The sequence below is a fragment of the Saccostrea echinata genome, unplaced genomic scaffold (assembly GCF_033153115.1).
Source record: "Saccostrea echinata isolate AGI-Se365-2 ecotype Australia unplaced genomic scaffold, CSIRO_AGI_Sech_v1 ptg000025l, whole genome shotgun sequence".
In the NCBI taxonomy this organism is placed as follows: domain Eukaryota; kingdom Metazoa; phylum Mollusca; class Bivalvia; order Ostreida; family Ostreidae; genus Saccostrea; species Saccostrea echinata.
Genome location: NW_026889774.1, coordinates 4,324,027 through 4,337,274, shown reverse-complemented (window position 1 = coordinate 4,337,274; position 13,248 = coordinate 4,324,027). Strand labels below are relative to the sequence as shown.

At 35.3% G+C, this 13,248-nt stretch overlaps 1 protein-coding gene across 1 annotated transcript in view; it reads left to right on the top strand.

Moving 5' to 3' along the window:
• The first annotated feature begins 506 nt into the window (after positions 1-506).
• LOC133192450 (abnormal spindle-like microcephaly-associated protein homolog) overlaps positions 507-13,248 on the top strand; it is a 42,122-nt gene continuing 29,380 nt past the window's right edge. The window contains exons 1-10 of the mRNA XM_061328456.1: positions 507-1,050; positions 1,997-4,355; positions 4,528-4,611; positions 5,966-6,112; positions 6,453-6,686; positions 6,789-6,856; positions 7,170-7,311; positions 8,465-8,595; positions 9,515-9,690; positions 12,832-12,974. Of these exons, the coding sequence (XP_061184440.1) occupies positions 517-1,050; positions 1,997-4,355; positions 4,528-4,611; positions 5,966-6,112; positions 6,453-6,686; positions 6,789-6,856; positions 7,170-7,311; positions 8,465-8,595; positions 9,515-9,690; positions 12,832-12,974 (4,018 nt within the window). The 5' untranslated portion in view covers positions 507-516. The remainder of the gene's footprint in view (positions 1,051-1,996; positions 4,356-4,527; positions 4,612-5,965; positions 6,113-6,452; positions 6,687-6,788; positions 6,857-7,169; positions 7,312-8,464; positions 8,596-9,514; positions 9,691-12,831; positions 12,975-13,248) is intronic.

Genomic DNA, 13,248 nt, shown 5'->3' with positions numbered 1-13,248 from the left:
AATGATACATAGGCTTCGGAACTGGGGGGGGGGGGGCTAATATTAGCATTGAACATTGGGCGTAGGTTTAGCCCCCCCCCCCTTTCAACAGGCACAATGCAGTGTAGTCAAAGACAGGTAAGTGATAGCGTTTGAAAAAAAAAATGGTACTCACTACTGGAAGAAGTTCGACCGGTACTTAAGCCTGAAAAATAGTCAAAATCGGGAATTAGTCGGATTAATGTTTTTATTGATATTCTCCGCGTCGCTTAACAAATTTGGTTCATCGTTGCAAAACAAGAAAATGTATCTGCTAATATGAAAAATATGAATTGAAAACTGAGAGAATTGGGAGTTCGGAGTACTAGTTTTACCGCCTGCCCCTTTCCATATTTACAGACGTTGATTGGCTTATTTTGAAAAGGCTCGAGATTCAAAGGCATGGATTGATGGAATATATATATATATAGGCGTACGTAATATTTTGAAGCAAGATGCTGCAAAAATGACAGAAGAGAGTTTTAGGATGGACAAAATATGAATATGAATGACAGTCTTGACTTTGATCCAGCGGCTTTGAACTCGCTGGCTACATCGACCCCGAAACCATCAAAATTATCGAATGACAGATCAGGTCGACGATCATGGTTTGAAAAACCCACGGGAATAACCTACAGCATTGCTGTTGAAAATAAGGAAAAATATGATGCCAGAAGAAATAGTGATGTTGAGCTTGAAACATTGGTTCTAACCCATTTCACAACTTCTCCAAAAATTGGATTTGGGATATGCAAAGTTGGAATTCCAAAACGGAGAACATTAATTGTTAAAAATCCACATGATTATCCACAAAGCGTGAAAATTGAACGTATTCCACACAAGAACATTTTTTCCTTTGATTCTATAGAATTTATTGTCGATGGAGAAAGCATGTATAATCTAGAAATTTCATTCAATCCAGAAAATGAAGGCAACTTTAGGGAAATGATACAGTTCTCTATAGATAATGCTTACAGACTTCAAGCATTTGTTTTTGGAACCTGTCAAAAACCCCAGAAGAAAAAGATTGTGGTAATGATTTTATTTCTTGTTATAGTAATAAAAAGACTTTTAATTTTTAAATCTCAATTTGGGATAACGAAAAAGTGTTTATTTCAATTTATTATTTCATTAAGCCATTTACGAACTAATATAAGATAAAGTTTCTATGAAATATTCACTTGCCCATTACACTGAGTCTGTACAAGTACACTGACAGTTTCACTTGCCTGACTTAGCAGCTTGCTGCGGCCAGTGAGGGCAATCTTGCTTTTCGCACTTATAGATCATGATAGATCTATTTAAGATTTGCTGAGGTGATTTTAATAATCTTTGATTACATATGCTTATGAACTTATTGGGTAAATTATTACGTGAACATGTTGAAATTAGAAATTTAGTTTCAGTGATAAATCAAAATGATGAATAATATCACTGAATTTGTTTTTAGCTCACCTAAGCTGAAAGCTCAGGTGAGCTTTTCTGATCAAATATTGTCCAGCATCCATCTGTCTGTTCGTCTGTAAACTTTTCTTCTTAAGAACTACTGTGCCAATTTCAACCAAACTTGACACAAAGCATCCTTTGGTGAAAAAAATTCAAGTTTGTTCAAATGGAGGGCCATACCCATATTCGAGGGGAGGTAATTAGAATTAGTGAAAATTTAAGGGCATCTTTCACAAATCTTCTTCTGAAGAACTGCCATTCAGAGCCAGAAAAGATGAAACTCATGTAAAAGCTTCATTGCACAGTTTAGATTCAAATTTGTCCAAATCTTGACACATGGGGTTGGGTAAACCAGGATGGGTTATCAAACTTTTATAAACATGGCTAGGACTTACATAGTCAGTGCCAGCTGTCCAATCCTTTAATGTTTCATTCATAAAAAATATTGTTTAAATTAAAATAAAAAATCTTCAAAAATTTTCATCTAATTAACAAAGCCATTTAATTTAATATTGTTTTTTTCTTCTTTCAGACGAGAAAAGGTCTCCTGAATCAAAAAGTAAAAAGACCTTTATCGGTGGTGTACACCCAAAGTTTGGCAAACATTGCTAAATCTTATAGTCCAGATAAGTCAGAAAAGGATTCAGTCTGTGTGAAAAGTTTAAGAAAAGATGAAAACAAACTGCAAACTTCAGGAAAACTTTCTATCAAAAGAGAACTCAAGTCAAGTAAAAAAAATCATCGTAGGTCAAACACCTACAACTCATCAGACCAAGGAGAAATGCAGAACAAATCTCAAGAAAGATCACAGGAAAATAGAGCATTAAGTGTAGACAAAGAAAATGATGAAAACAAAGAGAACCAGGGTAAGACGCCAGAGACTGACAAGAGAAACTTAGAACAGATGACTGATGTTGATAATGAGTCTTCTGAACATCAGCAAACCATAGTGGAAGAAACTTGTACCAATGTCATCTCACCTGACACTTTTCTGAAGAATTTGAGTGGGCAAGGACTTGGTGAGGGGGAGATTGGAATGACGGGGAATTGTAATGATACTCCTTCAACTATACCAACAACTAAGGGGTGTATTAGCCCGAACACATTTTTACAAGATTTGAATGAAACCAAAGAGAATTTACAGGTCAACTCAGACCAGGACCATTCTAGCAGTGTAGATGACGTACTAAATAAATCAGTACCTCATGATGTCATGCTTAGCCAACTGGAATTTGTGAAATCAAATCTGAAATGGAAAATGTCAAACAGTTTATGTTTGAATGCATCAAAGGAAGGTTCTATGTCAGAGACAACTGATGAAAGAGCATTAACATTTGTGGCATCTAACATACCTAACAATGCATTTAGCATTGTTCCAGAGGGCAGCAGTCCTCGTAGAACCACTTATACAGTCAAGAGAAAACGTTCTCCTTGTAAAACAATGACCAAAGTTATGCAGAGAAGGGTTGCTCGAGACAAGGTCACTGTCAATCATTCAAAAGATGGATATGCGAAAAATGTTAAGCCGCAAATGGAGGGTAGGGGAAAGGCTCCCAAAAGGAGAAGAAGTGGAAGTTTTACCCCAAGAGCTGTTCGGAAAACTGAAAGTTTATTTCACCTTACTGAAAATGTTGGAAAAAGCACTCTTACTGAACCAACACCAGAGAGAATGGCAAAGGAAAAACATGTATTTGACACACCAGACAATATTTGTTTAACACCAGAAATACTGAAAATATCCAAAAATCCATGTAACATGTTACCTGAAAAAGAACCATCAAATTGGGTGCTTCCCACACCAGAGAGAATCCTACTGAATGCAAGCAAAATGGAAGGTAATACAAAAACCCCGCTGTCTCATCATTACAGAAGTCTGAATTTGTTAACACCAGAGCAGAGTCTTCAGAAAATGGGTCCAGGGGAGATAGATGTTGGCACGACATGTTCCAAACAGACTCTCAGCCTAGATAATTTTACATCAGACAAAGGATCTCTCACATATTTACCAGACAGCCCTCTGCAACAAGCTATTACACATGAAGTATCAGAAACAAACTTGAAAGAAGTGTCAGTATTGGAAGAGAGACAACCATCTGTCTGCTTATTCTCTCAGTCAGGAGAAAAGGGTCAGAGAACTTCAGACTCCCCTTGTACTAGTGAGAGTTTAGAGGGAAGTTTTATTGGTACTCCTCTTCCAACTAGTCCCAACCCTGACATGTCTAGACGATCCACCCATATCATTCAAAATCCTAGGGTAGTTAACTCTAGTCAAATGGAGAAAAAGCGTCTTTTCCCTCCACTTGACACGCTTGACAATGAAGAACTGGAGGATAAAGAAAATATTCCACTGAGACACACAAGCCCTGACACATGCATAGATAATGTTTGTGGTACATCACCATTAAAAAAACAGGGATTTTCTTTTGAAGAAAAAGAAAAAGGTGATAGGAATTCAAGAGTAGATCAGTGCCCTAAACCTGAAACAATTTCAACCTCATCTGACTATATGAATGATCCATCTAAATCTATAGGTAGTTATGAGCAGTCTTGCAATGAAAATTTACTGAAATTGTCTGAAGTGAAAGGGATTGCCGCAAAGAACGACAATGACAAGACATGCTTAAAACTAGACAATTGTACAAAACAAAGTGATGGATATTTTCATCACATATCTGTCTCTGAAAGTTGTGTTAACAAGGATGCCAGCCTTGTACCTTTGAAACAGGGATTATCAGTTGAAAGCAAAGTAAAGAAAGCCAAGGGTGTTGGTGTCTTTGAAAACCATAGTGAAAAATCCAAAATAATAAAGAAGCAAGAGATATCTAAGAAGGGACAGGTTTCTCAAAAGTGTAAGACTGACGAAGCTGGTGTTCAAAGGCAAAAGGTGACAGGTTAGTAGACCATACAGTGTTGACATTTGAATTATTTATTAAAGTTGTGTAAACATGGTAAATAATGTTACCATTTTGCCTTATAAGTAGTAAGTTTTGTGATAAGATGAACAGCATTTGATGTGAGAATTAAAAGATAATTACTAATTATGCTAATTTTAATACTCTTCAGCTTCAGTCCAAAGACAAACTGCTAAGCCTAAAACAGCTGGAATTGCAAAGTCAAAGCTTATACTGATGAAAAAGACAAAAACAGGTAAAAGAAGTTTTCATGAAAAAGCCATTCTTTCAAACTTAATATCAATTTCTTTTTTACAATACTTGATAAATGAGAAGTTAGTTAAGTCATTAGACATATATTAACTTTTCTGATATTGTCTGTCTAATTGTTTCCGCTTTCATTAAAGCAAGGGGACATTAAATCTCATTCGTCTGTCAGTCTGTCTGTCACAAAAAGCTTGGTCATAACTTTTGAATGAGAAAAGTTATAGCTTTCATGCTTCACATGTACATTTGCCTGTGACAAGACCTTTACAAATTTACTACAATTTTTTGATCCTGTTACCTTGACCTTGAAGTTTGACCTACTTTTAAAAATTTTGAATGAGAGAAGATAGGGTATTCATATTTGACATGTGCATTATCTTTGACATGACCTTCCAATAAACTATGATTTTTGACTCAGTGACAGTCACCTTGACCTTAATGTTTGACTTAATTTTCAAAAATTTTAACATTGGTGATAACTTTTGAATGAAAGAAGATAGTGCTTTTGTATTTGAAATGTGTTACCTCTGACAAGACATTTCCAATGCTTTATGAACTTTGACCCAGTGACCTTGATCTTAAAGTTTAACCTAAAGTACATAACCTGCATTATTCTTTATAAGATCTTCCTATATGTACTATGATTTTTGACCAAAAAAATTAAAATTGGCGATAACTTTTGAATTGAAAAAGATAGGGCATTCATTTTTTATGTATATTACCTGTTACAAGACCTTTCCAAATGTACTACACTACAGTTTTTAACCTTGTGACCTTGACATTAATGTTTAACTTACAGTATTTTTCAAAATTTTTAAAAGTTAGTGGTAATAACTTTTGAATGAGAAAAGATAGGGCTTTGATCATGTTGATATTTTACAGTCACATGTACATTACATGTGACAACACCTTTCAGGAAAAAAAGAATGATTTTTTACATCATGATCTTGACCTAGAAGTTTGACCTACTTATCTAAAATTGTAACTTTTACTCAAAAAGAGATAAGGGTTTCATATTTTTTCACATGTACAATAATATTGTACATCACTTGTGACAAGACCTTTAAGATTTTATTCAGATGTTTGACCTCATGACCTTGATCTTGAAGATTGATGCAGTTTTGCTAAACTTTAATCATGGCTGTAACTTTTTTTAATTTAAACATTCATAAATCTTTTTTATATGATAGACAGGCATTTAAAGAGGACAAATAGACAAGACAGTTACAATGTGCCATGAATAATTGCATCCCAGCCACTAAGCTGCAAAAAGTGGAGGGTCATAATTCTTTGTTTGCTTGTTTGTTTATTTCAACTGATTCATTAATAGATATTTTTTGTAGCCTTACCAAAGCATCCTTTACCATTTGCATCCAAAAATATTTACTATGACGAAAGATGGATGGAAAAGCAGGAACGTGGATTTTCTCATTGGTTGAATTTTATTTTAACACCATCCACTGAAATGGGAAACAACACGAAATGTAAAGGTAAATATAGAACTGAAAATTTCTCTTAAACTAAGAAAATCAACAACTAATGTTTATTTCTTTAATGCCTTAGGCTTATTAATACTGATGATGGAACAACAAAAATATCTGTACAATAAAGAAAATATAAAATAAAGTCTGCACGCCACAATTTCTCAAAAGATTTGGGTGAGAATCTAGGAATTTTTTTATCATTGCCTCAATTGCTTGCATATATCTCAACTTACCATTGTTTGTTTTTGAGGTATAAATAGCACATCATTCTGATAGTTAAGGCCTGCTTCATCATTTACATTTATATACATGTATATTGCTTTATTTTGTTCTCTCTCTCTCTTAGTTGATGCCTCCAAGCTAGATTTTTATAAAACAGGACCCCACAAATTGGCACCAACCAAAGAAGCACTGTCTTTCCGAGAGTATTCAGCCAGTCGTAAATTAAATGGCCTTCGTCGTTCTGCCTGTAAACTATTCCAGTCTGAGACAGTGACAATGGTGGTCAGAAAACTGGAGATGGAGGTAGAAAGTCGACGCTTAATGATCAGAAAAGACCGCAAGATTCATGCTGATCTAGGTAGACTTCCTCTTCTCATTCTGTAACTGTTTTTTTTTCTTTGCATCCAATTATAGCCTAATGCCACAATGCAGAGTTTACTGTTTTAATGTTTGATTTCAGGTCTGAGACAGTCCATTTTAGATCTGTTATTATCTTTCAATCCTTTATGGCTGAGAGTAGGATTAGAGGTATGGGCATCTCTTGGTTCTGCCTTGAAAAATCAATTAATGTTAATATATGTAATGATTTACAGTATGTATAATGTAAACAACTATTATTCACGTACTAGAAATATCTGCGAGTTACGGGATTTTCCTGTACTCACAAATAATTCTCACCGTGAAGATTAATTTGTTTTTGTGAAGAATGTCTTCTCAAGTTTTCAGTGGCAAAAATTAATCATAGCTGATGGATTTCAAAAAAAAGATTTCATGATTAATCACTGTTGATGTTCTTTTACAGTATATTTAAAAACTACTTAATGTAAAAAAAAAATTACAGACTGTATTTGGAGAAATAATCAGCATCAAAGACAACAGTGATGTTATTGGCCTTTCTCACTTCATCATCACAAGAGTTTTGGGAAATCCTGACATAGCCTTTCATTTTGCTCATCCTTCAGTCCCACACCTCTACAAAGAAGGTAAAATCCTGACATAGCATGTCAATTTGCTCATCATTTAGTCCCACACCTCTACAAAGAAGGTAAAATCCTGACATAGCATCTCAATTTGCTCATCATTTAGTCCCACACCTCTACAAAGAAGGTAAAATCCTGACATAGCATCTCAATTTGCTCATCCTTCAGTCCCACACCTCTACAAAGAAGGTAAAATCCTGACATAGCATGTCAATTTGCTCATCATTTAGTCCCACACCTCTACAAAGAAGGTAAAATCCTGACATAGCATGTCAATTTGCTCATCATTTAGTCCCACACCTCTACAAAGAAGGTAAAATCCTGACATAGCATCTCAATTTGCTCATCCTTCAGTCCCACACCTCTACAAAGAAGGTAAAATCCTGACATAGCATGTCAATTTGCTCATCATTTAGTCCCACACCTCTACAAAGAAGGTAAAATCCTGACATAGCATCTCAATTTGCTCATCCTTCAGTCCCACACCTCTACAAAGAAGGTAAAATCCTGACATAGCATCTCAATTTGCTCATTATTTAGTCCCACACCTCTACAAAGGAGGTAAAATCCTGACATAGCATCTCAATTTGCTCATCCTTCAGTCCCACACCTCTACAAAGAAAGTAAAATACTGACATAGCCTCCAGGTATGCTCATCCTTCAGACCCACACCTCTACAAAGAGGGTAAAATCCTGACATAGCATCTCAATTTGCTCATCCTTCAGTCCCACACCTCTACAAAGAAGGTAAAATCCTGACATAGCATCTCAGTTTGCTCATCATTCAGTACCACATCTCTACAAAAAGGTAAAATCCTGACATAGCCTCTAGGTATGCTCATCCTTCAGTCCCACACCTCTACAAAGAAGGTAAAATCCTGACATAGCCTCTCAGTTTCCTCATCATTTAGTCCCACACCTCTACAAAGAAGGTAAAATCCTGACATAGCCTCTCAGTTTGCTCATCATATAGTTCTCTCCTCTACAAAGAAGGTAAAATTCTGACATAATTGAGCCAATAAAAAAGTGTGTATGTTCAATACAAACTCTTCTAGCCTAATTTTTTCGTTGGATGAGGTTAATGCAGCAACAAAATAATATCTGTTCTGTTCCTGTTCCCAATTGCAATTAAATGACAGTTTTGAATTTCTTGTAGGCTACTCGGAGGCTATAGCTCAGCACTTTCTGAAGAAGTTCCTGTTGTTAGTGTATTTCCTGGATCATGCTAAATGTCAGCTATTAATCAAGCATGATCCCTGTCTGTTTTGCAGGGACTCTGATTTCAAAGTAAGGATACCTTATAAGCAGAATTCAAGCTAGAAATTAATTTCGGCAATATTGGCAAGGGTTTTGAGATTGCTAAAATTGAAGGTCGTTAACAATTTATTTAGTACTGGTGGTTATAGATATTTTTCTGGACATTTTAAAATTGCTAAAATTCTTTCTTATTAAATTATTATATTGATTTCTTGGAATAAAATGCTTAGTCTGCATCTTGCTAAAAAATCCACCTATACAGTATTTGAAGCTAGAAGTGACAATTTGCTATTATAAAGTAAATCTGACAGTACAAACTAATTAACTCCTTTTGTTAGCTCACCTGAGCCGAAGACTCAAGTCAGCTTCTGTAATCGAAGGGTGTCTGTCTATAAACTTTTCACTTTTTTGATGTCTTCTAAAGAACCAATGAGCCATTTTCAACTGAACTTGCTACAGAGCAACTTTGGCCAAGTGTCCGATTCGTTTACCCTCATCTCCCGCCAAGGGGGAGATGAGGGTAAACAAATCGGACACTTGGCTTGCGAAGATGCATCTTTGGGTGAAAGGAATTCAAGTTTGTTCAGAACAGGGTCCTTGAGAAGATGAGAATAGGTTGAGACTTCAACAGGAAATGATAGGAGATCAGAGTTTTACAAGGGAGATCATGGGATGGAATCTTTATAAAGAGTTGCAACATTAAACTAAGCACACAATTTTTTTCAACTTGGAAAAATAGAAAATTGAGCTATTTCCCTTTTAAAAATGTCAGTAAAATTGATCAATGAGGCAGGCAGATTTTGACCTGATGTGGTGGTGCCAGAGAAACTATTAATTTTTTTAGGCATAACTATGGAACTTTGAAGAAAATCTGTAGGGCCACAGTGAGTCAGGTGAGTGTTGTGGCCCATGGGCCTCTTATTTAAAACTGATTAAAGTCTATTTACAGTCCTGTAAAGCCCTACTGGTTGAGTTTTCAAGTCACTTCTTGGCCGGTGAGGGAGACATCAATCGACATCTTGGATACCTAGGATGCATCACTGGTCACACACAGACTGCTCTAGATGAGTTTGATTATGCCATTCAGAACTTGTGTACTGATCTCAGAGATGGACTTAGACTGATGTAAGGACATTTTCAGTGTAGTACATTGGGTGATTTTTCAACAAAGAAGGTGGTCAGGAACATTTCTTTTAGAGTGATTAGGAATTTGGCATGCTTTATTGAACATGCCTCACGATAGTAAAAAATTAATATTACTAATATACATGATAACTAGAAATATGTCCATAGGACATGAATGCCCCGCCGAGGGTATATTAGTAATGCAACATTTTAACACAAATTGAGAAAAGTGAGGTCAAGGTCAAAGGAAAGGTAAAGGTCAAAAAACATTGATGCAGTTGAATAGCTCTCATCGGTATGTATCAGCATATGAAGTTTGACACTAATTTAAGAAAAGTGAGGTCAAGGTCAGAGGAAAGGTCAAGGTCAAAAAATGTTGATGCAGTTGAAAAGGTTACATCAGTATGTATAAGCATATGAAGTTTGATGAAAATATTATGAATGGTTTCTTTAAAAATGAGCTAAACACTAATTTAAGAAAAGTGAGGTCAAGGTCAAAGAAAAGGTCAAGGTCAAAATATATTGATGCAGTTGAATAGCTCTTATCGGTATGTATCAGCATATGAAGTTTGACACTAATTTAAGAAAAGTGAGGTCAGAGGAAAGGTCAAGGTCAAAAAATGTTGATGCAGTTGAAAAGGTTACATCAGTATGTATCAGGATATGAAGTTTGTTAAAAATATCTTGAATGGTTTCATTAAAACTGAGCTTAACATTAATTTAAGGAAAGTGAGGTCAAGGTCAAAAGAAAGGTCAAGGTCAAAAAAATGTTGATGCAATTGAATAGCATACATCAGTATGTATCAACATATGAAGTTTGATTACACTATCTTGAATGGTATCTTTAAAGCTGAGCTAAACACCAATTTAAGAAAAGTGAGGTCAAGGTCAAAAGTAAGGTCAAGGTCAAAAAATGTTGATGCAGTTGAATAGCTTACATCAGTATGTATCAACATATGAAGTTTGATTACACTTTCTTGAATGGTATCTTTAAAACTGAGCTAAACACTAATTTAAGAAAAGTGAGGTCAAGGTCAAAAGAAAGGTCAAGGTCAAAAAATGTTGATGCAGTTGAATAGCTTACGTCAGTAGGTTTCAACATATGAAGTTTCATTACACTATCTTGAATGGTATCTTTAAAACTGAGCTAAACACTAATTTAAGAAAAGTGAGGTCAAGGTCAAAGGAAAGGTCAAGGTCAAAAAATGTTGATGCAGTTGCATAGCCCTCATCAATATCTATCAGCATATGAAGTTTGATAAAAATATCTTGGATAGTTTCTTTGAAACTGAGCTTTGAACAGAGCTAAACGCAAAGTGTGACGGAAGGACAGACGGAAGGACAGAAGGACGGAAGACGGACATGACAAACACTATATGCCCCGGCCATATTCATGGCGGGGCATAAAAACAATGATATAAGGATGTAACTTGAAGAATTCTCCTATTACAAACACTATGGAAATGGATGATTTTCGAGACCTCTTGATTGATCTTGGCTGTTTTGACCTGTTTTTATGCCCCGCCATGAATATGGCCGGGGCATATAGTGTTTGTCATGTCCATCCTTCCGTCTGTCCTTCCGTCACACTTTGCGTTTAGCTCTGTTCAAAGCTCAGTTTCAAAGAAACTATCCAAGATATTTTTATCAAACTTCATATGCTGATAGATATTGATGAGAGCTATGCAACTGCATCAACATTTTTTGACCTTGACCTTTCCTTTGACCTTGACCTCACTTTTCTTAAATTAGTGTTTAGCTCAGTTTTAAAGATACCATTCAAAATAGTGTTATCAAACTTCATATGCTGATACATACTGATGAGAGCTATTCAACTGCATCAACATTTTTTGACCTCGACCTTTCTTTTGACTTTGACCTCACTTTTCTTAAATTAGTGTTTAGCTCAGTTTTAAAGATACCATTCAAGATAGTGTAATCAAACTTCATATGCTGATACATACTGATGAGAGCTATTCAACTGCATCAACATTTTTTGACCTCGACCTTTCTTTTGACTTTGACCTCACTTTTCTTAAATTAGTGTTTAGCTCAATTTTAAAGATACCATTCAAGATAGTGTAATCAAACTTCATATGCTGATACATACTGATGTAAGTTATTCAAATGCATCAACATTTTTTGACCTTGACCTTTCCTTTGACCTTGACCTCACTTTTCTTAAATTAGTGTTTAGCTCAGTTTTAATGAAACCAGTCAAGATATTTTTAACAAACTTCATATGCTGATACATACTGATGAGAGCTATTCAACTGCATCAACATTTTTTGACCTTGACCTTTCCTTTGACCTTGACCTCACTTTTCTTAAATTAGTGTCAAACTTTATATGCTGATACTTTATATGCTGATACATACTGATGAGAGCTATTCAACCGCGTCAATATTTTTTGACTTTGACCTTTCCTTTGACCTTGACCTCACTTTTCTTTAATTAGTGTTTAGCTTAGTTTTAAAACCATTCATAATATTTTTATCAAACTTCATATGCTAATACATACCAATGTAACCTTTCAAGTGCATAAACAATTTTTTTTTTTGACCTTGACCTTTCATTTGACCTTGACCTCACTTTTCTTAAATTTGTGTCAAACTTTATATGCTGATACATACTGATGAGAGCTATTCAACCGCGTCAATATTTTTTGACTTTGACCTTTCCTTTGACCTTGACCTCACTTTTCTTTAATTAGTGTTTAGCTTAGTTTTAAAACCATTCATAATATTTTTATCAAACTTCATATGCTAATACATACCAATGTAACCTTTCAAGTGCATAAACAATTTTTTTTTTGACCTTGACCTTTCATTTGACCTTGACCTCACTTTTCTTAAATTTGTGTCAAACTTCATATGCTGATACATACTAATGTAAGCTATTCAACTGCATCAATATTTTTTCACCTTGACCTTTCCTTTGACCTTGACCTCACTTTTCTCAATTTGTGTTAAAATGTTGCATTACTAATATACCCTCGGCGGGGCATTCATGTCCTATGGACATATTTCTAGTTTTGTTTTGTTTTTTTAAAATGAATATTGTGCACCTAGAATTTTTATTTTGATAATAAATAAATATCAGACAAATATCACAACAATATCCCTGATTGACTATTTGTAGACGGATTTTAGACTTGTTGGAAGAGAAAGCACCATTGAAGAGAAAGCTGAGGGTACCAGCAATCAGTCGCCTCCAGAAAATTCACAACATGGATGTAGCTTTTTCTATTCTTAAAGACATTGGTATTGACATGGAGAGAGATGGTAGGTTTTTGACTGAGCATCAGATTTTTTAGCTCACCTCGGCAAAGTTGGGGGAGTTTATGTATTGGTGTCTGCGTTCCAGTTTAAAGTTTTTCAAGCAGATTTATTTCCAATTACTTCTATGCCCTTTATTGATAAGAGTTGCCTGGATGATGCCTATACATGTAGTATGTTTCATTGTCACCAGTCAGGTTTCAGAAGTTTAGGGAGTAGGTCAATGTTTTTGGAGCAGGTTTCATTCCCAACCCTCACCTGGACCAAACTTGCATGGATG